The sequence below is a fragment of the Chiloscyllium plagiosum genome, chromosome 1 (genome assembly GCF_004010195.1).
Source record: "Chiloscyllium plagiosum isolate BGI_BamShark_2017 chromosome 1, ASM401019v2, whole genome shotgun sequence".
NCBI lineage: Eukaryota > Metazoa > Chordata > Chondrichthyes > Orectolobiformes > Hemiscylliidae > Chiloscyllium > Chiloscyllium plagiosum.
In genome coordinates, this window is record NC_057710.1 from 118,722,162 (window position 1) to 118,746,946 (window position 24,785).

At 39.5% G+C, this 24,785-nt stretch overlaps 1 protein-coding gene across 12 annotated transcripts in view; it reads left to right on the plus strand.

Moving 5' to 3' along the window:
- LOC122552211 (collagen alpha-1(XXV) chain) overlaps nucleotides 1–24,785 on the plus strand; it is a 647,058-nt gene that overhangs the window by 534,446 nt on the left and 87,827 nt on the right. For 11 of the 12 annotated variants that reach the window (XM_043694864.1, XM_043694871.1, XM_043694887.1 and 8 more), the window contains exons 17-20: nucleotides 3,084–3,128; nucleotides 12,432–12,494; nucleotides 12,997–13,065; nucleotides 21,577–21,621. In XM_043694864.1, coding sequence (XP_043550799.1) covers nucleotides 3,084–3,128; nucleotides 12,432–12,494; nucleotides 12,997–13,065; nucleotides 21,577–21,621 — 222 coding nt within the window. The remainder of the gene's footprint in view (nucleotides 1–3,083; nucleotides 3,129–12,431; nucleotides 12,495–12,996; nucleotides 13,066–21,576; nucleotides 21,622–24,785) is intronic. The other variant, XM_043694857.1, reaches the window with a different exon arrangement.

Consider the following 24,785-nt stretch of genomic DNA (forward strand, 5'->3'; position numbering starts at 1 on the left):
TACTCTATCCCCACCCCCACCCTCCTCTAGCTTATCTCTCCACGCTTCAGGCTCTCTGCCTTTATTCCTGATGAAGGGCTTTTGCCCGAAACGTCGATTTCGAAGCTTTTCGGATGCTGCCTGAATTGCTGTGCTCTTCCAGCACCACTGATCCTATTCCTGTGCTCAGCCAGGGGTCTGCCAGTGTCAATTTAACTGACAAGTAGTTGAAGTGTGAGGCTACCCTGATTTCTGTTTGGCATAGGTTATATCGCCTTTCTACTTAGCTCAAAACCCAGTTCAACATGGCCGCATCTCTGAAGTGGCATCTCTTTCTGAGTTCTCAGTCCTGAGGGATGCACCAAGCCCAATCTGCTGCTTTTTGTTGATCTTGCTGCAGTTCATGACCGAACTAGTAATCCATAGGTCCAGGCTAAAGCTCGGGGGTCATGGCTTCAAATCCAACCATGACAGCCGGCGGAATTTAGATTCAGCTGATAAATCCGGAATGTAACGTTAGTCTAGGTAATTGTGGTAAACATGAAATTATCGGCAATTGTTTTTTTTTAAAAAGAAAGATCTTATCTGGTTCACTAATGTCCTTTAGCAAGGAAATTTTTCATCCTTACTCCTGAATTACATATGACTCCAGACCCCCAGTAATGTAGTTGGCTCTTAACTTGCCCCTAAAGTGGCTTAATAAGCACTGAGTTCAAGAACTATCAGGAATAGGCAACATATGTTGGCATTGCTAACTATGCCCACATCCCATAAAAAGAATTTTAAAAAGTCAGCTCACCTTCTGAGTCTAATTATGATCCAAAATACTTTCCTGTTAATCTTTAGCACTACCCATCAGCAAATTCACCAGTATTTGATGCTTGGTGCTTTAAAAGAAGAAAATGCCTTTCTGCGGTGTAACAATTTTGAAAGCTAAACTACATATGTTTCTTCCTTAAAAATATATCATTTCATCAGTACTGTATGATTTTCTGACTTATTTTTATACAACTCTTTTTCACTTGACCTATTCAATATTTTCTTGTTATCACTATGCTATAAATGATTTCTCATTAGCTAAGCAGATGCACTAAATTTGTGATCATATTATCCTATAGGTATAGGGTATTTTAAGCCACCTCCCCCATTGTTGTGACTGTCTGTGCATATATATAAAAATATGTGTCTTGTGCAGTAAATAGAAGCAGAGCAAAATAGAGCAGCATTTCCCGTGTTTGTCCAGCACGCTTTAACACAGAGCTTGTATACAACAGTTCAGATAACAGACATTTAAACAAAAAAACATAAACACTGAAAGTCTGAAATGAAAAGGAACATAAACTGCTGGAAATGTGCTGCACTTCAGTCAGCAACTGAAACAGGAAAGAGAGGTTAACAGTTCAGGTAAGACTCCTAATCACTAGGTTTGATGAAAAATCACATTCAAAACATGAATCTATCATTCTTTTTTCGATGCTGATCACTATTTCATACTTTGTAGACAGATTGTAGACAGCAGTTGCAATGCACATTAGTGACAACATTGCTGGAGTTATTCATAGTTTTAGCGGGAATATAATCACAAAAAGAACAGTCTAGCGCCAGTGACTGAACTTTCATGAACTTTCACATCAGCTAATCAATGTGGTATGTTCGGCATTCCACTGGTCATTTAGAAATCAGCACATGTTTGAGTCATTTGATGTTGCAGTGTGTGCTGGAATCTTATCTATTGAATCTTAAAATCATGTTATATTTGAATGATTCTAGTATGGTTGTGTGATGCATAGACAACAAACTATTTTCTTCCTATTTTAAAAGACACATTTTCTTAAACTAGTAATGCCTTTTTGGAACACAGAAATCTTTTAGACAGACCTACACTGAATGAAAGAACCCTGTGTAGTCAGTGGATTCATCAAATTACGGCGTATTTTACAAATAAATTCATCAAAAGCCGAAGTGATCCCTTAACAATTCAGTAAGTCACCATGTAATATGATTCTGAATCATACCGATCAGGAGGTTAAATACCCTCAGCTAGGCTGAGTTAGCTGATGGTCAGCTAGAGACAGCAACATTATGTAACAATTGGCTTTGGCTTCTTTGGTCAAAAGAATGGGAAAAATAAGATATGTTTCCTTTCCTGATTATTGACTAGTATTCATTGCAAGGAAGGATGCATATTGGGGCATCAAATAAGGTAAAGATTAGACCCAACCATACCTTCACAGTGAAACAATCCGTGGATACATCATATCTAAGTTCACATATTAAATAGGAATGTACATTCTGCTAAGGCACTGGCCAGCTATTATACTTGGTGCATCCAGCAAGAATCAAGGCCTTGAGGAGAGGAAGAAAGAAAATTTTAAAAGTTACTCAATTAACAAAGACTTGAGTATAAGTCAGTCTTCCATTCGGCAAGTGGCAGTATTTCCTCTGGCAGCAATCAAGATCTGATAGTAGTGTTTGCTATTAATCCCTGACATACATCCTCCAAAGTGTAAATCGTGATAAATGAGGTTGAATCATCAGCAGCAGCGCATGAGGTTAAGGCTGTACATCAGGTTGCTTTGCACATGATGTGATTTTCATCCAGTGATGAAGCCAGATTTTACTCAGTGCTGATTAGTTCCACTGAGAGGGTAACTGAATGGTGGGAGTTCACGTCCATTGGGACCTGGGTAGAATCTGCTAAAGCTTGTTTGCTGTAAGATCCCCTAATAGTAGTCATCAGGAGGAAACTTTTATCCTCTCCATCTTGACAGCATTTAAATCCAGAACCCAGATGTGAATGGGCAGTATTTTATTATATGGTGCCACCTAGTGCCCCAGTCCTGTGACTTCACATAAAATTGAGGAAATGTGAAAATCTTTACAAGACTTTTCCATTTTAACGCTGCATTTTAAAATGTTTTTCATTGAACAACTTATAAAGTCATACAACTTTGACTGAAATGGAAAAACAAAAGACATATTTGTATTTGTTACCAATTGAATCGTGGTTTGGACATTGTTGAGTTACTGGTGAGGTGGAGCTGAACAAAAGTCTTGAGGCAGCTGAACACGCTTCTATAATGTTTTGTAATTTTCCTGTGTAGGGTGAACCAGGTCTTCCTGGGCTTCCTGGACTTCCTGGGATAAAGGTAATGACTGCTGCAGCCTGTACATTGGGGTGGATGTGGAGTAAACATTTGCAAGCTAAGCTGCCATTAGTCTGCTTAGTGTCTGATACGTGGTCACCTGTTTCTGTTTGTAGCTCTTCCTTTCAGTCTAGATCTGTGAAGCTGCTCCATTCCGTTCAGTTGTGTTCAGTTTGCAAATTACGAGAAATCTTAACATATTCTTAATCAGATCTGATCAAGACATTCACCTTCTGCCTTTTTGCTCAATGTTGCTGTTAATTTAAAGGTAACAAGATGATTATACTGCATATATTAGCAGATATTTGACTCAAACACTTTAGCTAATGCAACAAGGAACCCTGCATTATGCAAGGACACCATGTTAATTACATTTATATGGTTACTATTGTAAAAGGATCCTCATAATTATTTGAATAAAGTCTACCTGAATTAATTATTTTTATATATTGATGAAAAATGTATATCCCTTAAAAGATAATAGCAAAAGTTTCCTTGCAAACATGAAGTCCATAAATGTGTGTAATTTTTAATAAAATTAACAAGTTTGCTCATTTGAAGTTAGCCTGCAAGGGTTACATTAACACTCAAGGTGCATAATCTTTATTTAAAAGACTATTTTTGTCTTTTATTTAAAATACTTTTTTTTATGAAAATAGAAAACCAAAAGAGCTGGGTGTATTTTCCTGTGACTGTATACAATGATGACATTTGCATCATGATTTAGAAATGTGCCAAAAGGATATGAAGCCTTCACCTTTTATTGAGAAGGATTTGCTCCTGTCCGTTAGAGCTGTGTAATAAAGAAGGACTTTATATGGGTAAGAGGAGGAACTGCCACTGCAATACCTCCTCCATTGTGATTGGTTTAACTGAAAAATTTCTTCTTCAATGCACAGCTTTCGCAATTGGGCAGAAAGAAATTTGTATAACCTGTTTACAACAGATTAAATTAGTTGAATAGATGTTTTATGGGCCCAATGGCCTTTCTCATTGAATTAAATCAGTTGACTACTCCAATGTTATCAATTGTTTCTCAGCAAGGTGAATCCATTATTAATTGAAAAATTAGGCCTCTCAGTGGCAAATTTTTGAAACTCTAGAAAGCACACATCAATTGTAACATTAAATACAACAGTACTATGTTGTACTAGACTGGCAAGTATAAGCCTTGATTTACTTAATGAAATCAGTATTTAAACCATTGTGACCAAATAAAACTTGTGGTTTCTGAGTGAGACATGACAGAGCTGGGTTTAGTACGCTATTTCTCCTTTGGCCCTAACCTAAGCAGCAACCGCTCCCCAACCTCGTGCAGCCCATTTGTGAAGGCACAATAGGTCTCTGATATCAGCAGGAAAATACAGAAAGTACTTGATGGAAATTTGTCAGGTAGCCACCCACTAATCAATCTACCAGCAACTAAATAATAAGGACTGTTCCTATTATTTTATTACATTTCGGCTAAATAATTTTACAGTCTGGATGTCTCATTATTGATAAAACTCAGTAGAGCATTCTTTTCCGTATTCTTTATTTATCAGTTTTCAAATCAAGTCATATTGTCAGATAATCAAATTTATCTCATTTCATTCCCAAATGCAGCTTATATCATTCACTGCTCCCACTTTATTTGGTGAACGATAGACAACACCCCAGATTAGTGAAATGCCATGTGGTATGCAGTTTGCATCCAGTTGGATGATGGCTTCATATTAATGCAAAGTACATCGAATGAGCTAGACTTTCCTCCTCCCTCATGTTTGCAATCGACTGGCAGGGGGATTTGCCCCATGTCCTTTGCTGAACTCAGTTTCCATCCTGTACTGCTCCTGGGACTGCTTGCACTTTTACAATAGTCTGTCCTTATAAAACATTTACTTTCACTGAATTTACTTAAGATTTCTTCTAGGTACAATTTTAACAGGGAAGAAATCAAAATAGCCAAGCATGAAGTAACAATATTTACAAATAACTTTAATTAAGTAAGATTGCAACTTTGGAATTGTACAATACAAACTGATACTTTCCTCTGTTAAAGAATTTTAAAAATCAGTATCAATTTAAAGTGTAATTTGAGAACAAAACTCCACAACTGCTAGTTTGGATACCTTAATTCACTTATTAAAGATGTTGTGTGAAGCACTTTTTAAACGTGTAATAAGTCTTTTTAATAAAGTTATTAGTTTGTTTATGTCCCAGTAAATAAGTTCAGGAATGAAATGCTGCATCACTGCAAATGTGGGATGAAACATTTTTTGACCCACTGAAATCCAGTCATTTTCAGTCAACACTTAGTATTGCACCTCAAACTATTTTCCAGCATTCAAATATGCATTCAGTTTCAAGAATTTTGAAACTTGAAGACATATGAAACCTCTAAATGTTTGATTTTTTTTTCCTTTTTTTGGAAAGCAATATTCCCTTTGTTATACTTGCACCATGTATTTCTTTAATCTTTTTGATCCTACAGTGTACAAAATTCAAAAGGGACATTTACTTCTGTAGCACTGGCAAGAATGCAGTGCCCACCAACTGAAGAAAATTGATGTCTGTATTTGCTGTTCAGTATAAAATTCTTCTGCAAAGCTTAGTCTGCAAAATGAAGAGGAATGTGATTCTCATTCTATTTGCTGCTAAGAAGAGGTGATAGTAACTCAAATAAAAACAAAACTGCAATTTTTAAATTACACTAACTTTCCATTTAAACCTGGTGTACGCAGCACAGTTCACTATGTTTAAGTGTGCAAACAACTCTTAGGCATTTCTTCCATGATAACGGCACACTTTTTAAAAGTTCCTTCAAGGGATATTGGCTTCATGGACCAAGCCAGCATTCATTGCCCATCTGTAATTGCCCCTGAACTTTTAAGATGGTAAGATACATCTACAATGCAGTCTGGGAGGCAGTTGCAGGATTTTGACTCTGACTGTAAAGGAGCAGGTAATATTTCCAAGACACGGTGTGAGATGTGGAAGGGAACTTGCAGTTGGTGTTGCTCTTCCTTGCATCTGTTGATCCTGTCCTTTTAGGTGACAGAGTTCATGGGTTTAGATGGTGCTGTCAAAGGAAAGTATATACTGAGATCATGGCTAATTTACTTGTCCAACAAAGGCTGCCAAAGATTCAGAATTATTTTACCATTCCCTGAGGTTTGCATTGGCGCTGTCCTCCCCAGGTAAAGTCTTAGATAGCTAGCAGCAATCCAAATATGAGCAACTGGCAATCAGAGACATTTTCAGTTGTGATGCTTGGTGATGGTTGACATTTTCAAGCTGTTTTATAAGAAAATATCCATACAGAAAGGAAAAATTAACACTCAGCTCCTGCAAAGAATGGGCTCTGCAGATATATTATACCAGGAATATTAATATGTTAGGTTCTTCATAGTAAACTCTCTTCTTCCATTATAAAAGGCACTGGAGTCATTTTGATTTTGGTCGATGATATGAAATGGGTGAAATCAATTCCTTTGCCCATTATACTTGCCCCCCACTTTTATTCCAGTTGATTTTATTGAGAGACCAAAAGAGATCATCAAAATGTTGCCAGTTTTTTAAAGTTGAGAACAGGTCAACGATGTCAAGTTCAACACTCTGATGTAAATCAATCAAATCAATCAGGCTAATTGAATTCTGATCTTATATTTATGAGATTAGCATTGCCTCACGCAGGAACTCTGATGGGAGTAGTGGGAATTCACTCTTGATTGCACAGACACTTGTCTTTAATGGAGTTAATCAATGCGTTCATTGTCATATGAAAAATGAAAAAGGTAGTAATTGGCATAGCATCTTAGACATGCTAGACCTTATCAACCTAAAATGCAAGCATAGTCATAGTCCCCTTGATCATCCAGATATGTATTTTGGCAATTCACGTTAGCTCAATTCTGTCTTTACTGATGGCAACATTGGGAATTCCTTTTTTAATGGTGCTCTTCAGTGACACAAAATACAGATGCATTGTCATGTTTCCCTTAACCAAACAAACTCATATATAGCGATTGGAATTTCATATGGGGGCAGGCGTTTGTGCTAGAGCAAGAGGTATTGTCTTGTGATGGGGGAAGGGTCGGCTATTGGAAATTAAGATGAGACCCTAATTCTCAACAGCAAATTATTTAATCAACTGATTGTTAGAAATATTATCCTCAGGTCTGTAGGTGCTTTGATTTTAAACTTACTACATGCATTTAAGAACCAAACTATGTTGAATTAAATAGTTAACTGTGTGTAAGAATCTATCCCTCGCTACCTCCTTCTTCTAGGAATCAGTATCTTAGCTCAGTTGCAGCAGTGTATACATATTGCAAGATGTACTGCAGCAGCTCATTAAGGTTCGTTAGACAGCACCTTCCAAACCCACATCCACTGCCATCTGAAAGGACAAGGGCAAAAGACACAGGGGGCACAGCCAACTGCAAATTTCCCTCCAAACACTCACCATCCTGACTTGAAAATATATCACCTTTCCTCAGGTGTTGTTGAATCGAATCCCAGAACTAGGAGCGGCACAGTGGCTCAGTGGTTAGCACTGCTGCCTCACAGCACCAGGGACCCGAGTTCAATTCCAGATTTGAGCAACTGTCTGTGTGGAGTTTGCACATTCTCCCTGTGTCTGCACGGGTTTCCTCTGGGTGCTCCGGTTTCCTCCCACAATCCAAAGATGTGCAGGTTAGATGAATTGGCCATACTAAATTGCCCATAGTGCTCAGGGATGTGTAGGTTAGGTGCATGAGTCAGGGTAATATAGGGGAATGGGTCTGGGTGGGATACTCTTTACAGAGTCGGTGTGGACTTGTTGGGCTGAAAGGCCTGATTCCACACTGTAGGGATTCTAATTCTAACTACCTAACATCATCGAGGGTGCACTCATGCCAATCAGGTTGCAGTGGTTCAAGAAGGCAGCTCTCCAGCGGCTTCTCAAGGGCGACTAGGGATGGATAATGAATGCTGACCCAAACAGTGATGACCTCTGCTCTTTTGGTTTTTCTTCCTATCTGCTCCCCTAAATGTAGCTCATCAATCCAATTTAACATCTAAAGTATTTGTTCAAATTGTATTGTCCTGCCAGGCTATTTCATTTGACACTATCTGCAACACGATAATATTGATGTTGAAACTCATTTGCCATTCTGCCGTTGCCCTAATATATGCCTTGTGGGAATATGGTGGATTGATTACAAACTAAGTCATTAACTTGATCCCAGCTTTCTTGACGGTTTCAACAGATGAACTGTAAAGTTGCCACTTGCTCCAAGAAAAGTCAAGGAGCAATAGGACTGAGAGTTCTCCTCGTCAGGAGTTTCCTTCTCACAGAGCTAGCAGGATATTATTGGCCGGAAGAGCAGGTGAAATTGGCTGAACTAGCTTGCTAAATGCCAGACGCAAAGCCAGTATCCTCCTTAAGAATATCACTTTGGTAGATAAGATGAGCCCAGAGAAGCGTCCATTCAACCTTTCACAAGTAACAAACACAGCTTTCTACGTTAAAACAGATTGGACCTGCCTTGCAAGCTTTGTTGATATTGTCAACAGCAGACAGATACTGGCATTTACACCAGGATTAAATGTGGCAAGGTTTTGAGACCTATAGTTTGCAAGGAAAACCAAATAAAAGATTATCTTGTTAATAAGCAGTGCTAGAAGATTGAACAAATATTTTCAGCTGATTGCAACCCTGTCAGAGCAATATAGGTGAGACATTAATTGTCTCTCACACCAAATATAAAGTGCACATGCAGATGGAGAACTAATTAACCATATGTCGACTCATGGGTATACTATTTTATACACTAACTACATTAAATCAAACAGAGACTATTTATGAAATCCTGGATATCATAACAAAGCTGCAAACTGACTTCACACCTCTGTTGTGCATAAGTGTCAATGCATGTGTTTGTGAGTATGTCATGTGTGTGCACTGGCAAATTGCCAAGTTCGCTGGCCAATATAATGGAATGCATCAGAGACAAGTACTGCTGCCTTCTGATGGTGTGGCTGCATTTTAAACTCTTGGTATTTCTGAACTTTATAATTGTGGCTGGGGATGTCAGTCTCACATGCTGCTGTTTGTGGAGATTTATAACGTCAATAATATTCTTCCAAAGGTTCACCTACCTGAGCAGTTTAAGATGTCATTAGATAGAGTGTCAACTACATAGAACCATTTGTCACATCAGTGTCACGTTAGTTATTTGTTAATAATCCCATTGATGTAATTGGAAATTGTGCTACACTTGATCTTCCAGCTTAATCTTTTTGATAATTCTTCAATAATTCAAGGAAGTACAAGATTGAAATGAGTAATGGATAGAGAAAATTAATCAAAAAGCTTTGATGACACTTTTTCTGAATGACAGGGAGTGATAGGTGGAGTACCATCGGGATCGGTACTAGAAACCCCTCTATTCACAGTATATGTTAATGATTTAGATGAGAGAACTAAGTATAATATCTCACAATTTGTAGATCCCACAAAGTTGGGTGGAATAGTGCATTGTGGTTTGAACAGGCTGAGTGAGTGGGCAGATGCAATATAATGTGGAATCATGGCCAAAATAGGAAGGCAGGTTATCATTTGGTTGGCTGTAAAATGGAGAAAGGGGAATGTTCAACAAAACCCTGATGTGCTTGTACACCAGTTGCTGAAAGTAAGTGCATGGGTGCAGCAAGTAGTAAAGAAAGCACATAGTATATTTGCCATCATAGCGAGAGGATTTAAGTACAGGAACAAGGGTGTCTTGCTGCAATTATACAAGGCATTGGTGAGGCTACACCTGGAACATTGTGTGCAGTTTTGGCCTCCTTATCAGAGGAAGAATGCTCTTGCTGCAGAGGGAATGCAGCGAAGGTTTACTGGACTGATTGTTAGGATGGCAAGGCTGCGTATGAACAGGTATTGAGTTGGTTAGGATTGTATTCACTGCAGTTTAGAAGAGTGGGGGTGGGGGGGGGAGAGGATCATATAGAAGCTATAAACTTCTTACATAACTGGACAGGTTAGATGCAGAAGAATGTTACTATTGGCAGGAGAGTCCAAAACCAGGGTGTCATAGTTTAAGTGTAAGGGGTAAATCTTATAAGACTGAGATGAAGAGAAAATTCTTCAACCAGTGTTGAGCCTGTAGAATTCACAACCACAGAGAGTGGTTGAGGTCAAAACATTGTGATTTCAAGAAGGAGGTATAAATATAGCTCTAATGGTTCAAGGGATATGGGAGGAAGGAAGCATTAAGGTATTGAGCTTGATGATCAGCCATGATCACAATGAAAGGTGGAGCAGGCTGAAGGGGCTGAATGGCTGACTCCCACTCCTATCTTCTGTATTCCATGTTTCCCATCAATGTTGAGCCTTAGATACAAGGCTTTTAAAAGGAGGGGTAAGCAGAGAGGTAATCCAGAGTTCAGGCTCAGCAGACAGTAGCATGTCTTCACCAACCTTTTCCTAAACATTAACATTATCCATCTGTGTGCAATAATAACCGTACATGTAGATCAACAAATTACTTCATGAAAGTGAACAACTTATTGACAGGAAAAGTAAATAAATAGGGTGTTGAAAATTTTAAAGCTTAAGAAACAATTGCAGCAGAGTCCTCAAATACGGAGTAGGAATTCGCACCTTTTTCCAACTGTGATGCATAATCCATTTTTTTTGCTGGTGTTATGTTATGCATATTTTCAATTTAAGATAGATGTCATCATTCAAATCTCATATGTGTCTTAAATTACATTTTTATAAGCTCCATTTGTGTGTCAATAGGGATCTCCTTAGTTGAAAGGTTACTGTCATCATGAAAATGCATGAAAGGGCATGCATTGACGTACTGCCATTGATTTCTACATTGGCTGATATCTAACCAGCTGTTGCTGCTTTTTTCTTTATTACTACGAGCTGTTGGGGATATTGTATGAAAACTTTGGAAAAATAAGAGAGGCTATCAGAGTGTTTTCATTTATGGCTTAGTTTGTACATCTGGGATGAACAAAGAAAAAATTTATTTGAAGATAAATCCACAGTGTGCTTTGAAGAAAAGACATACAATGGCATCATTAGAGCAAAGCAACCCAACTGGAAAAGCAAATACAGAAACCAATGTTAAACACATGATTTGTGGTGGTTTGAGGGAATGCTCTCAGAATTACAGCTACTTTAAAGAAAAATCATTTTCCAATTGCTTAAGTTATAACAACATGTGGCTTTGTTTTAATTTGATGTTCAGTCAAATCAACAAATAAGTTTTTATTTTGTTACGATGGTTTCTTTGATTTCCTCCTATTTATATCTAAGAGTTCAACTGAAGCGCACAAGCCTTAATGATTAGATTATTAAGCATGCAGGGTCTCTGTGGGTTACAGTTTATTTACTTTCACTGAATTAGTCACATTGCTGAAGTCACTATCATCTAGGTTGCCAAACAGTTAGGGGGAGATGAATTCCCATGTTTACAGAGCTTAAGCTGAGGAGACACAGTCACATATCAAGATCCTGTCAGCATTTTAGAGTATGGCATAGTGAGCCAGCATACAAGGTTCAGCAGGTTCCACAGAGGCCAAATGAAGTTTCACCTCAAGGTGCTCCTTGGGGTGACGATGTTGACTGAGGACCTTACACATCTAACAAACGTCAACGTGTTTCTGCCACTGCTGTTTATTGTCTGCTGAATGGAGTCCTGAAAACTGCAGAAGGCCTCATTCTCCATGCTCCAGGCTCTGCTTCAGCACCGCATTGCCTCTCACAACCAGCCAGGATTCTGAGGTAGACGAAGCAAGCTCTTTGTCATGGGGGGGGTTGCTCAGGCTCAGCCCTGTGTGCTGTTTGCACAAGATCCAAGGTCGGGTGGATTGGTGGCCCACAGCGCTAAACATTCTTAATCCAGGACTCCAGGCAGGAATGAAGCACACTTACTCCATTCTCACATCTTGTACATTTGGAGAACATTTTGTTTTCAATAATCTGGAAATGAATCATCGCCTTTATGTGGAGTGTGCACTGTGTTCTGCTGAATGATCTGACTGTTCCACTCATTTTCTGCTGTGCATAGCATTGCTTCTGGCTGTTTATGATTGGCTGATATCTTAAGCACTCGGGTCCACTTGAAACGTTATAGTTCCTTCACGTTTAGTCTCATCTGTAAATCCTGTGCTGCATACATTTCTTGTTTATTATCTGTTTAATTAGAGCTTTTAGCCCACTAATCACTCAGATGATTGTTTTTTTTAAAAAGTAAAACAATTAACAAAGGTTCAAACTCATGTTTAGATGTACATGTATTTTAATTTTGATTTTCATTTTAGGGTGAACCAGGATTTTGGGGACCTCAGGGAGAACCCGGGTTGCCTGGATTACCAGGAACAAAGGTGAGATCATTGTAATTGTAATACCTACAGAGAGCACTGACATGTGAAATTTGAAAACCTAATCCAAAATATGTTGGACTCATAATATAGAAAAGTTGCAATGTTCAATAATGTCAAGCACAATTCAGAAAAGAGAACGAAAATTACAAATTTCAAGTTTAAAATAAAAGCAAATAACATTCTGCACAATGCAAACTGATTTTGAAGATGATTTCCCGGAACAGCTCGGTGATGCACTCCATCAGAAACTGCATGAAGCCTGTGCAGAAGTGCAACTGCTTTTGGAAAATGGTAGAGAGTTAACTATCCGTGACATCACCTCTAATAGGCCACTGTGCTCCTCACGTGGATACTAATTGGAAGTGCAAGAAAATGTGGAGTGAGTTACTAATTCTGAGAACAATGTGTCTGAATTTGCAGGGTATGCTGAGAATCTTGTTGTTGCAGAGAAACCTGAGTCAACGTATCTGTGATGCTGTTTCTCCTTTGGTATTTTTAACAGGGAGAGAAAGGAGATGGAGGGCCACCAGGAAGAGGTGAAATAGGCCTACCCGGACCTTCAGGCCCAAAGGTCAGCTGACTGTTTTACCCTGGAGGTTTTGTTTTGTTCCTGTTCACACTGCTGAACGTGATGTTTAAAGCTCGAAGTTGTTCATTTGCAGCATAACACACCTATCTCCAGGTTCCACCTTTAGCTCCACACAGGAAATAGGTTGTTGGTGTCTGTGTGGTCTGCTGGAAAGGCTGACAGGTCTTTCATTCTTTCTGCTGTTAAACTGAAATAGAAGATCATTGGCAACTGAGGCTCTGTTACTATGTGGCCAAAGAACAACTCAATTTAAACAATGCCCTGCTGTCTTGCTGGTGTTGGAGTGGGGTGGACAAAGTTTAAAAATCACACCACACCAGGTTATAATCCAACAGGTTTATTTGGAAGCACTAGCTTTCAGAGTGTTGCTCTTTCATCGGGTAGTTTTGGAAGAGGATCATAAGACAGAATTTATAGCAAAAGATTACAGTGTCATGCAACTGAAATGATATATTGAACAAACCCAGATTGCTGTTAAGTCTTTCATCTTTTAGAATGAAGTTAATGAAACCAACAGGTTTATTTGGAAGCACTAGCTTTTGAGGCACTGCCTTTTCATCAGGTGGTTGTGGAACATGACCATACGACACAGAATATATAGCAAAACGGTTACAGTGTCATGGAGTGGTAATGATCCATTAAACAACTTTAGTTAAAAATCACACAACACCAGGTTACAATTCTTAAACAAATTTAGATTAAGTCTTTCATCTTTTAGAATGGAATATGGTGGTTTAGGTTCTTTAATATGTAAATCCCAGAATTACATTCTCAAGATGGTGTCAGTTTATCTAATAATAGGTGTCACCTCAGCTCAGACAATGCATTAAATGTGTGAATGTAAAATCTGTACCAATGTTGAGTCAATTGTATTCTTAAAGTGGGGCTTACAGAATCTTACATGGATTTATGCAATCAAATTCTGCAAATACAAAGTCACCCCACAAACTGAATGTGTACAAGTGCAGGAGAGACAGAGTGGGTGTGTGTATGTGTGTACATATGTGTGGGAGTGTGTGTTCACATGTCTGTGTGTAAGCTTGGTCAAGTATGTGTATGAGTGTGTTGGGGTATAAACCTGTGTGGGGGTCAGTGCGGGAGGTGCATGTGTGTGCGTATGAGAGAGAGCTTGTGTGTGTGTGTGTGTAATGCAGTGGGGTCACCTGTAGTGTGAAATGAACCCAAGGTCCAGTTGAGGCCATCCCCATGGGTATTCAGCTTGGCTATCAGTCCCTGCTCAGCCACTTTGCATTGTTGCTTGTCCAGAAATCCGCTTGGAGGATGGTCACCCAGAGGTCTGAGGCAGAATGTCCCGGAACAGTTGAAGTGTTCCCCAACTGGGAGGGAACAGTCCTGTCTAGTGATCATTCTGCAGTGTCCATACATTCGTTGTCATGGAGTCTGTGAAGACTATTTTGGGCCAAGCAACATCGCAAAGGGTTCATGTCACACTACAGGTGACCCCACTGCACTATTCTCTCTCGCTCTCTCTCTTGTTGTCTCTCTCACTCACTGTCTCTCTCACTCATTCACTCACTCACACACTCTCACACACACACACACACGTTGCAGGTTTCAGTTCATTAATATGTAAATCCCAGAACTACTTTTAAGTCATATTCTTGAGATAGAAACTTAAGTTTTCCCTTAAAAAAGGTGACATCTCAGCTCAGGGAAGGCATTTAAGGTGTGAGGTTAGAGTCTGTCTGTATCCCAATCATTTTTTTCATTGAATCAATCAATCCTACAGTGTGGATCTTGAGTCAGACTGATTCTATTTCCAAAGTAGAATTTATAAAATATTACATGGATTGACTGCCTGCAGATTGTATGCGTTTTGAGCAAAATAGAATGTATCTGGAAATATAATTCTGCAAATGCAAATTCACCCTATGGACTTATATGTGTGTCTACGTCCATGAGAGAGAGAGAAAGAGACTGTGTGCTAGTGCGCGTAAGAAAGTGTATGTTCGCATATATGCATGCTTGATAGAGTGTGATGGAGTATAAGCCTGTGAGAGTGTGTGTGAGAGTCTGTGTAAGTATATAAGAGTGTATGTGCTTATGTGTGTGAGAGAGAGTGTATAGTGTAGTGGGGTCACCTGTAGTGTGACATTAACCTGATGTTGTGTGATTTTTAACTTTGTCTTCAGTTGATCATTCCAATCTCCGTAGCTGGTCTGTGCAAATGCTATGAAACTGGTGTGGTTTTCAATTCGGGGCAGCTCCCTTTGTTTATGTGTCTTCACAGAATGGGATCTCCTGTTTAGTGATTAAACAATGAGCTGGTTATTCCAGAAAAAGTTGTCCTCCTTTTAGTTTGACAGCACGGTACCAAATAAGTTGTAACTTTGAAACACCAGAAATCAGGTTTTTTTTTTAAAAAAAAACATTCTTGTCCATTTACTCCATCATAATACATCGTAAAAACGTGAATTATTAAAGTTACATTTTCAATAAATTTTTCAAACAAAGAAAAATCCTCCAAAGGCAGGTAAATGGTCCCCTGGCCTATCCCTCTGTTGTCATGGCAATGGGCTTTAGAATAAACAATGTCCTTTGTAGGATCTAGAGAGACAGCTGAGTTTAAGCTGTGGTTCAGATCACCTTTTTAATGTAACATCATATTAATGATTTGCATTATTGAGCTTAGCACTTCATCCTTAGTCTATAATCAAGTAATCTCTTACATTACAGCTGATATAGACTGAGTATTTACATAGTTGAGTGCTAACCCTTTACAGTACATCTCCTCTCAACCTCTGACTCTATAAATGATTTACATTCATCCTACATCTACCCCAGAATCTCTGGATGGAAACTTCCCCTTCTGAAAAGTGGCAGGGAAAGTGATGAAAGGGGATGTAATCAGGTTGTACAAAGTTAAAAATCACACAACATCAGATTATAGTCCAACTGGTTTGTTTGGGAGCAGTAGCTTTCGAAGCACTGCTCCTTCATCAACCACCTGATGAAGGAGCAGCGCTCTGAAAGCTAGTGTTTCCAAATAAATCTGCTGGACTATAACCTGGTGTTGTGTGATTTTTTTTTAACTTTGTACACCCCAGTCCAACACCGGCTCCTCTCAATCATAATCAGGTTGGTTGGCATCAAGTGGATAGCTGCTGTCTTCCCACCACCACAGGAATGAAGTTCCAGGCAGGAAGACCCAAGCTGGACCTTCCTGCTCTTCTGTCATTAAGAACTATTTACTGAGCACAGAGGGTGGTCCAGATGTCGACTTAACTTTCTGAGGAAGTGGTAGATGCGATGTTTAAAAGACATTTGGATGGATACATAAATAGGAAGGGTTTGGAGGGATATGGGCTAGGAGCAGGCAGGTGGGTCTAGTTTATTTTGGGTTTATCTTCAGCATGGATTGGTTGGACCAAAGGGTTTGTTTCTATACTGTATAACTCAGACTCTATGAAATACCACAGCTTACAAGGCTTTCATTTGCACGTTGTAAAATAGGTGTTCAAGTTATCAGAGAGTACCAACTCTTTATTAAGGTTATTTTTCTGAACCTCTGGATAGTTGGGCTATTCTGTTGAAGATCTTTTCCTTGTGGAATCTGGAACATTGCTGTTTCACTTTGGCTATTTCCTGTTTCCACGAGATATGATCTCATTTGCAGAGTTCTTTTCAGGATTATACCAACTCCCCAGTCTGGATTCCTGGTAAGTCATGGACTCTTAATATGTAGTTTCTTCATATGTAGTTTATGGCTTGACTTACTTGTTTCTGCTTGCCTTTTCATACAATCGTTCTATCTGTCAGCATTCCAGTTGGTTAATTGTGTGTCAAGAAACAAAGTTAGGACCTTGGGTATTTTTTTTTACCCATGAAGAGTTTGCATAGGATAAGACCATTTTTGTGGTGTGCAGCGATAGTTCAGTAGGACCAAGTCAAAGCCCTCATTCATCTTCACACAGCTGATTATCCTTTCTCCAGTCTCCATTGGTTTGCAGGTATTTAGGTGGACTGGTGATGATGTGCACAAACCTGTAGGCTTTTGCAAAGTTATTTTGAACTATTCATTGGCAAATTATGGACCATTAGGTGAAATGATCTAAAACAGCTGTGCCTGGGATGCCATGTACAATGAGAATTTTGTTGAGGAAGAAAATAAGAGCTTCCAAGGTGAGTTCATGCAGCCTCAATCCATCTCGGATAATAGGTGGAAATGAAAAAAAATGTATGTTTCCTTTCATTCTTGTCAATGGATTGCCCAGATCATGCAGTTAAAAATCATACCTTCCAATGCTCTTAAAGTTCAACATCTCTCAACATTTTATACCACCACATGAAATTTTCGGCTCAACCCCTTTACTTTGTAATACCCAATGATGACACTAGATCCACCGAAGAATGTCAGGTCTGAGGGCTTTTGAAAGAACATCCTCCATTGTAGACCAGCAATGAAATCCATGAGACTAAGATGTCTTCGCTGCTCAGAGTATTGTTTTGAAATCGTTTAATACACATTCTTTATTCTTTTTCTAAGTTTTCTTATTTCTTTCTAATCTCTTGGTTGCTGCAGGTGGGCTTGTCATAATCAAAGTCTAGGACTCCACTGCTTAGAAAAAATGCTTATCTGCTTGTGCTGGTTATTCAATAAGAATGCATGGGAAAGTGTCCACTGTAGTTTGGGATTTTCCTTGAACATAGTCGGTTGTACTTCACTAATTGTAAGTGAAATCTCTATCTTCTCACTGACCTCGAGAGTGTGGTGTTGGAAAAGCACAGCAGATCAGGCAGTGTCCGAGGAGCAGGAGAATCAGTGTTTTGGGCATAAGCTCTTCATCAGGACTTCTGATGCCCAAAATATTGATTCTCCTGCTCCTTGGATGCTGCCTGGCCTGCTGTGCTTTTCCAGCACCACAGTTTTTGACTCTGATCTCCATCATCTGCGGTCCTCCTTTCCTCCTATTTAACAATGATGCCAATGTTTTGTAGTCTGTTTCAATGGTAAACCAAAGATGTAATGATTTTTTTTTCCACAAGCCCATATAGCCTCTAGTGCTTCCTTCTCAAACTCTGCCTGTTTTTCTCCATTTCAGTCAAGTCCTGGTTGCAAATCAATCTACACTTTCCTTCTTTCTGGATTTGAAAAAGTACAATTCCTAGTCCAGTTGATGATGCATCTGTGGCTACTATTGTTCTTAATTTTGGGTTACAGTGAAGTCGTGTGTCTGATGAAATAGACATTTCCTTTATTCTCTAAAAGCATTTCAATTGACTTTCATGCCTATACCACGCTCAGTTCTGACTGAGCAAATGTCATAGCAGTTCAGTTTCTTGTGCCAGGCTTGTTAAAGACATCCCTACTTGGTTAAGTATTCCCTTGCGCCTCTGCAGTACTGTGATGTTGTGAGGTGGTGGGAAATCTTGGATGGCTTTAGTCTTTTTTGATCAGCCCTGATGTCTGTAGCATGATTGATGTGTCCCAAAAGATTAAAGGTATGTTGTGAGAACTCACGTTTCTCATGCGGAGTGTGACCTGCTTCTTGCCAGCATTTAAACACACAGCTCCACTCTGTCATCATGTTCAGACATGATAGAATCATGATTTAGAATGTCATCTATATGACAGATAACATCTTTTAATCTTTACATCACTGTTTTAATAATAATTTCTGATGTTATATAATGTCAGAGCCTGTAAAAGCATTGCCTTCCAATTGATGTGATAGTATTGCAAATAGCTTGAAATGTTTGTCCAAATGTCCAAAAGTCATTTCTAGCACTGAGTTTAGTGGAACTTGTGCTTTTTGTTAGATTCACTAGACTTTCATGCACTGATGCCATAGGGTGGATTTACCTTTCCACTACTTTGTCTAATTGTGTGAGGTCAACGCAGATTTGTCAGCAGATTATACATACCAGACTCTCAATTTTAACTTTGTTTCTCTTTCCACAGCTGCTATCAAAACAGCTGAGATTCTCCAATAATTCCTGTCTTTATTACAAATTCATAGTGAGCCATTTCGTTTTGGTACAGATACTATGCCAGAACACCAATTCATTGACTGTGTCATGAGTGAAATTACTCTTGGATGTAGTGTTGCTAATTTTTTTTGCTTCATCTTCCTTAAAACTACATGCAAAACTTTCCTTGGAGTAAATAAACCCACTGGTTTGGCATCTGAACTCAACATGAGATGGAAAGCTATTTTAGCTTTTCAAGGCCACTAAGTTATTTTGTGAATTATATTATGAAATCTTTTTGGTTTACCAGGTGGTCCAACTCATGAATCTTTATAAATTAGTTACAGATCTGTGCAAGCTTTCTGGCTTAGCACTGAACACTCTCGATTTTAAATCACAGATAGGGTCTCTGTGATTTCTCTTCCTTTATACTGCAGTGTCACAGTCCTATTCTGGTCCCTGGAGTTAAATGAGTGATGTCTAAAGGAAGTTTTATTTTAACCACGTTTCTGTATTTGAGAGAACCATGATACCTGCTCCAGTGCCCAGCTTGCAATTTGTTTTGTGCTCTTTCCCTTTTATTTCAGCAATTCAATCATCTCCCAAGATCCTGTTATTTCTCACAGAAATTTTATTTCATTGCTTTTGAGCTCTTCAATTTCTTGATGTTACTTGGTATTTTTTTTCTTTTCCAGTGTAACTCTTTATTGCTGTGTCTGTTTTAAAATGGCCTGTCTGCCTGCAGGACTGCCACTCCACAGGGCAATCTTTACCTCCAATGCTGCTTTACCCACCACAGAAAGAACACTGCATAGTGGTAGCACCCCACTTTGTGCTTTCATAGCTTCTGTTTAGACGCATTTTCAGTCCTGTGCCCCACAAACTGCACTATGTCAATTGGTTTTCTCCAAGAAGAATTTATTTGGCTTCAGATTAAAAACTCTTCTGTTTTCTCACCTCTGCTTGCCTTGGTAATTGCATTGCTGTTGCTAGTGTCAAAACTTCCCCTGTGCGTAAAAACAATCTGATAAGATCTCCACCAACACTCCAATCACAATTTAATTCTTAATTAGGTAATCTTTAATATTTACAATTACATGCTAATTGATATAGGTCATTAATTAAAGAATCTCTACTCTTTCCTGGGTTTCTAATGGATTTGTTACTTTTTGACCTGTCCATAATTTCATCTAAGGTTGAAAAAATATTGAAATTTCCTAGAACAACTTTAAATGTGGAAGTTTATTTAGTTATGCCATTTATACAACATACATAATGCTACTAATTGTACAGAGAAGTTGTTGACTTTGGTCTTGTTGGTTTAGCTGCTAAATTTCAAAGCATTCAATACTTGGTAAACAGTCTGTACCAGTTTAGCTACACCTGGTCTTACATTAGGCCTTCTACATGCTTGACTTATCCTGGTAGCAGTAATTTCTTCACACTGAAGTTACTTCCTGAGCTTTCTAATGTTCAGCATTACTCTGTTTATAACTGCTTTCCAACCATTAGGCTATTTCTTCTCTTTCACTTTCTCTAACTGTCCCACTGGCAGTGGTGATGGTGAAGGCTAGCATACTTTCTAAGGTACATCGCTGTGGAGCAACCCAAAAGTGCTCAACCACAGGCTGCACACAAGTCAGCCCCTTGATTTACAATGTGTGTTCTTAAAGTGCAAATAAAGGTCCACTTGCTTAATCAAGCACAGGCAATAAAAGGATTGAAAATTATGTTGGTAGGCATCTCAGGATGAGGCAAGATGAATTATCCACTTGGCAGTTATGGCTGAGAATAGTTATGAACGTGCGCTGTGATTGTGTGCTCTACAATTGTTGTGGTACTGGGACGTTCATCTAGTTAACTGTGAAGCTGTTTACCAACTTCCATAACTAGATCCAGCAGTGCTACAAAGCTTTGATAGGATGCATTGCCTGGAGGGGGTATCTCAGTCTATTCTACAGCATGCTACTTCCACCGTTGAGCATCCATGTAGTTCTGTCTTGCAGCACTACTAAATTTCTTGTACCTCATGTAACCCTGGGCGATGGTACAGATCCGCTGTACCTCACAGTCACCCTAAGGTAGGAGTCCACACCATAACCCTGAGAGACAGTATCTCAGTGTAGCTCCTGGGGTGAGAGCAGAGATTATTCAGCAATAAACTGACAAATACTGCCCTCCATTGGGTTTGTTTTTTGTCAGTCCTATTAAACAAACTTATAACTTGTGAGCTGTTACATGGAGAGTTAGGGCAGAATTTTAATTTATTCCTGTTATTGCTACATTCACTGCCAACATGAATATCATTCATCCAAACAGAAAACAAGAAGGCACTAGTAGTAATGCAAGTTAATTAAATCCACTCATTCTAATGTAGAGCACATCAGCAGAAATTAGGATTGTTATTTAAATGTAACATTTATATTAAATTATATTATTGAGAATACTTCTGAATAATCTTTGTTCATAAGATAACGTAATGTTTCCCTTTTTATCCTTTTGTCCTACTCCACCCCTTTTCTGATGCTTTTCCGTTGCCTGTTACTGTGTGACCTGGACTAGGGCGAGCCAGGTGAACTGGGGATGCCAGGCCGCTACGGTGTAAAGGTTAGTGCTGTGTGTTATTCCAATAACTGCAGTTTCCTTCCAATTAATTAATAATTAGAAGTGACTTAAAAAGCATTATGGATATGAGATTGGTCCTGAGCTGATAAGTTTCAAGGCGGTCAGACTTGTCCTGAACAAAAATCTGTTTAAGAAATGCATTTTGCTCAGCAAAGCCATCGATTGTTGTACATCAATCCCTTCTCATTGCACATCTCAAGCCCAGTTTCTCTGCTTAACCCCACTCATTCTGTCCACATCAGTGACCTCTCCCACTAAATCATTTCACAACTCTACTCCCCTTTGAAAGATAAATCTTGTCTGACTTCATTTTTTTTTTATTCATTCACGGGATGGGGGGTGTCACTAGCCAGGCTAGCTAATTGCCCAGAGAGCACTCAAATGTCAACCACATGACTGTGGCCAGGGGTCATGTGTAGGCCTGACGCGGTAAGGATGGCAGTTTCCTTCCCTAAAAGACATTAGTGATCCAGATGGGTTTTTCTCATAATCGACGATGGTCCTCATTCGACGTTAAATTCCAGGTAATTTTTGAATTCTAATTCAATCATCTGCCATGGCAGAATCCAACCCCGGGCCCAAGAACATTACTAGGGTCCCTGAATTAATAGCCGAGCAATAATACCATGAGGCCAATACCTCCCCTTAAAGCTGATGTTCTAACATCAATATTCTGATGCTTTGCCATTGAGCACATTGGGCAGCTCTGGGTTGCCTGGTGCCCGAATGCCTGCCTGCCCATTTATACTGGCTGGAGGATTCATAATCAAAGTTCTTGTGTTCCCAGCCCCCTGTCCTCACATAACTGGTGATGCGTACCTCTGCAGTCAACACATCATTGCTTGGATTTAGTCTGAAATGAGAAATCTGTGTTGTTGTGCTTTTTTAAAATGTTAATGATTCAGGAAAGTCAGCTTCCTGTAGAGCAAAGCCAACTGAAACCAGCTGCTCACCTTCAAGGCTGAGCTTAGAATCCTGCACATCCATGAACTCCTATCTAGGAAAGCACACTAGTGCCTCGACTTCCTCAGAAGGCTAAGCAAATTCAGCAAGTCCACAATGACTCTGAACAATTTTTATAGATGCACCACAGAAAGCATCCTATCCAGAAGATTCACAGCGTGGTAAGGCAACCGCTGTGCCCAAGACTACAAGAAATTACAGAAAGTTGTGAACGCAGCGCAATCCATCACACAGTCCAGCATTCCTTTTCATTGACTCCATCTACAGTTCTCTCTACCTCAGGAAAGCAGCCAACATAATCAATGACTCCTCCCATCCCGGCTATACTCTCTTCCCCACTCTTCGATCAGGCAGAAGGTGAAATGGTTTGATTTGTCTGGTTAGCATACCTTTCACTGTATTTTGTTATGTGCAACAATAATAAATCAAATCAAATCAAATTCAAATCCTTTGAAAGCTTGTCGAGGGTGAGATTTTCATCCTGTGTGTGTGCGATGTATTTGTATTCTATGGAAATTCCATTCCATTCCTAGTTTTGCAGCAGGTGTTACCCTGATCATCATCAGCTTCACACCAATACAAATTATGTGACACTATTCGGATGTGAAGCACCTTTAGCTAACAGAGGTGATACAAACTCAAATATAGCAGCGGTCAACTTCATGCCCAATGTGATAAACCTACAGCCAACTTGAGACAAGCCTTTATAAAGTGCCCGAATAGTCCACTGGATTAAAGGAATATTTTTCATCTTTATTTATATCATTGCACTTTTTGTAGAGAGCTGACAGCTCTTGACAGTGAAATTGAACTATCTTCACAAATCAATGATCAGAATGCTGATGTGTAATGCTACATGTTGAGCTACTTGCATGTGATTGAGAAGAAGCTCAGTATAAAATAAATCAAACAAGTACCCCTTTAAGGAGTTGGCAAGTGTGGTGCTGGAAAAGCACAGCAGATCAGGCAGCGTCCATGGAGCAGGAGAGGCGATGATTCGGGCATAAGCCCTTCATCAGGAATGTGCAGGAGCTGAGAGATAAATAGGAGGTTGGGGATCAAGCTCAGGGATAGGTAGGTGGGAAGGCAATAGGTGGATGTAGGTGTTGGGTGATTGTAATAGGTCAGTGGGGAGGGTGGAGTGGAAAAGTGAGAAGGAAGATGGTCAGGTCAAGAGGGCGGTACTGAATTGGAGGTTTGGATCTGGGATGAAGTTGGGGGAGGGGAGATCTGGAAACTGGTGAAGTCGTTGTTGATGCTGTGTGCTTGAACAGTCCCAAGGCGGAAGATGATGTGTACCGCTTTAAAACAGCCACATAATACTCAATAATGTATTAAAGAGGCATGGAAAAGTCTAAGACAAAGACCTCTATGATTTAAGCTGGGAGTTTATTACCTGACATCAGAGTGTCACTAATAAATAAGGAAGGACTCCCAGGGCTTCCCAACAATGACCTGTGGAACCACCTCAGCGTCTTTCTGTTATTCTTCAGTCTGATAATGATGTCAATTCTCAAGCATTCCAGCTTTCCTGTTGAACAGATCTAGCTTGGGACTTCAGTCCCTGAGGATTCTGTGGTTTCTAAGCCATGGCCAATATTTTAAGCTATTAATGTTAAGGGGGCAGGTGTAACCCGGGTCAGTGATTAGTCTTGCACCTGTTGGATGTAACATCAGCAGTTCCAGACAGTCTAGACTGACAGCTCCAGAGGACCTATTATGGACCAATTTAATTCACAGAAGTATCATAAGGAAATCATCAAATCCATTGCCCTGGCTTTTGGAGGCTGGGCTGGGCTGAGCTGAAGGAAGACCAGGTCTTTCACACCTCGTCACAGCAGTTCCTGTGTGGATACACTGAGAGACACTTTAAGAAGAGAAGGTATGTGTGGTGAAAATATACTTTCAATCCCCCCCTCCAAGTAACATTAAACTATGAGAAGCTGGAAATCACCTTGTAACACAAATCCGCATTTTAAATTGATCCCTGTGTGCTAACTGCTTCAAATTTCACCTTCCTGGTAGAAACTGTACATCTGACATTGAGCAATGGATATCTTTCCTGGTCTTCAACAATGGTCAGAGATAAAAAAAAACTGCAGATGCTGGGATCCAAGGTAGACAAGCAGGAGACTGGGAGAACACAGCAATCCAGGCAGCATCAGGAGGTGGAGAAGTCAACA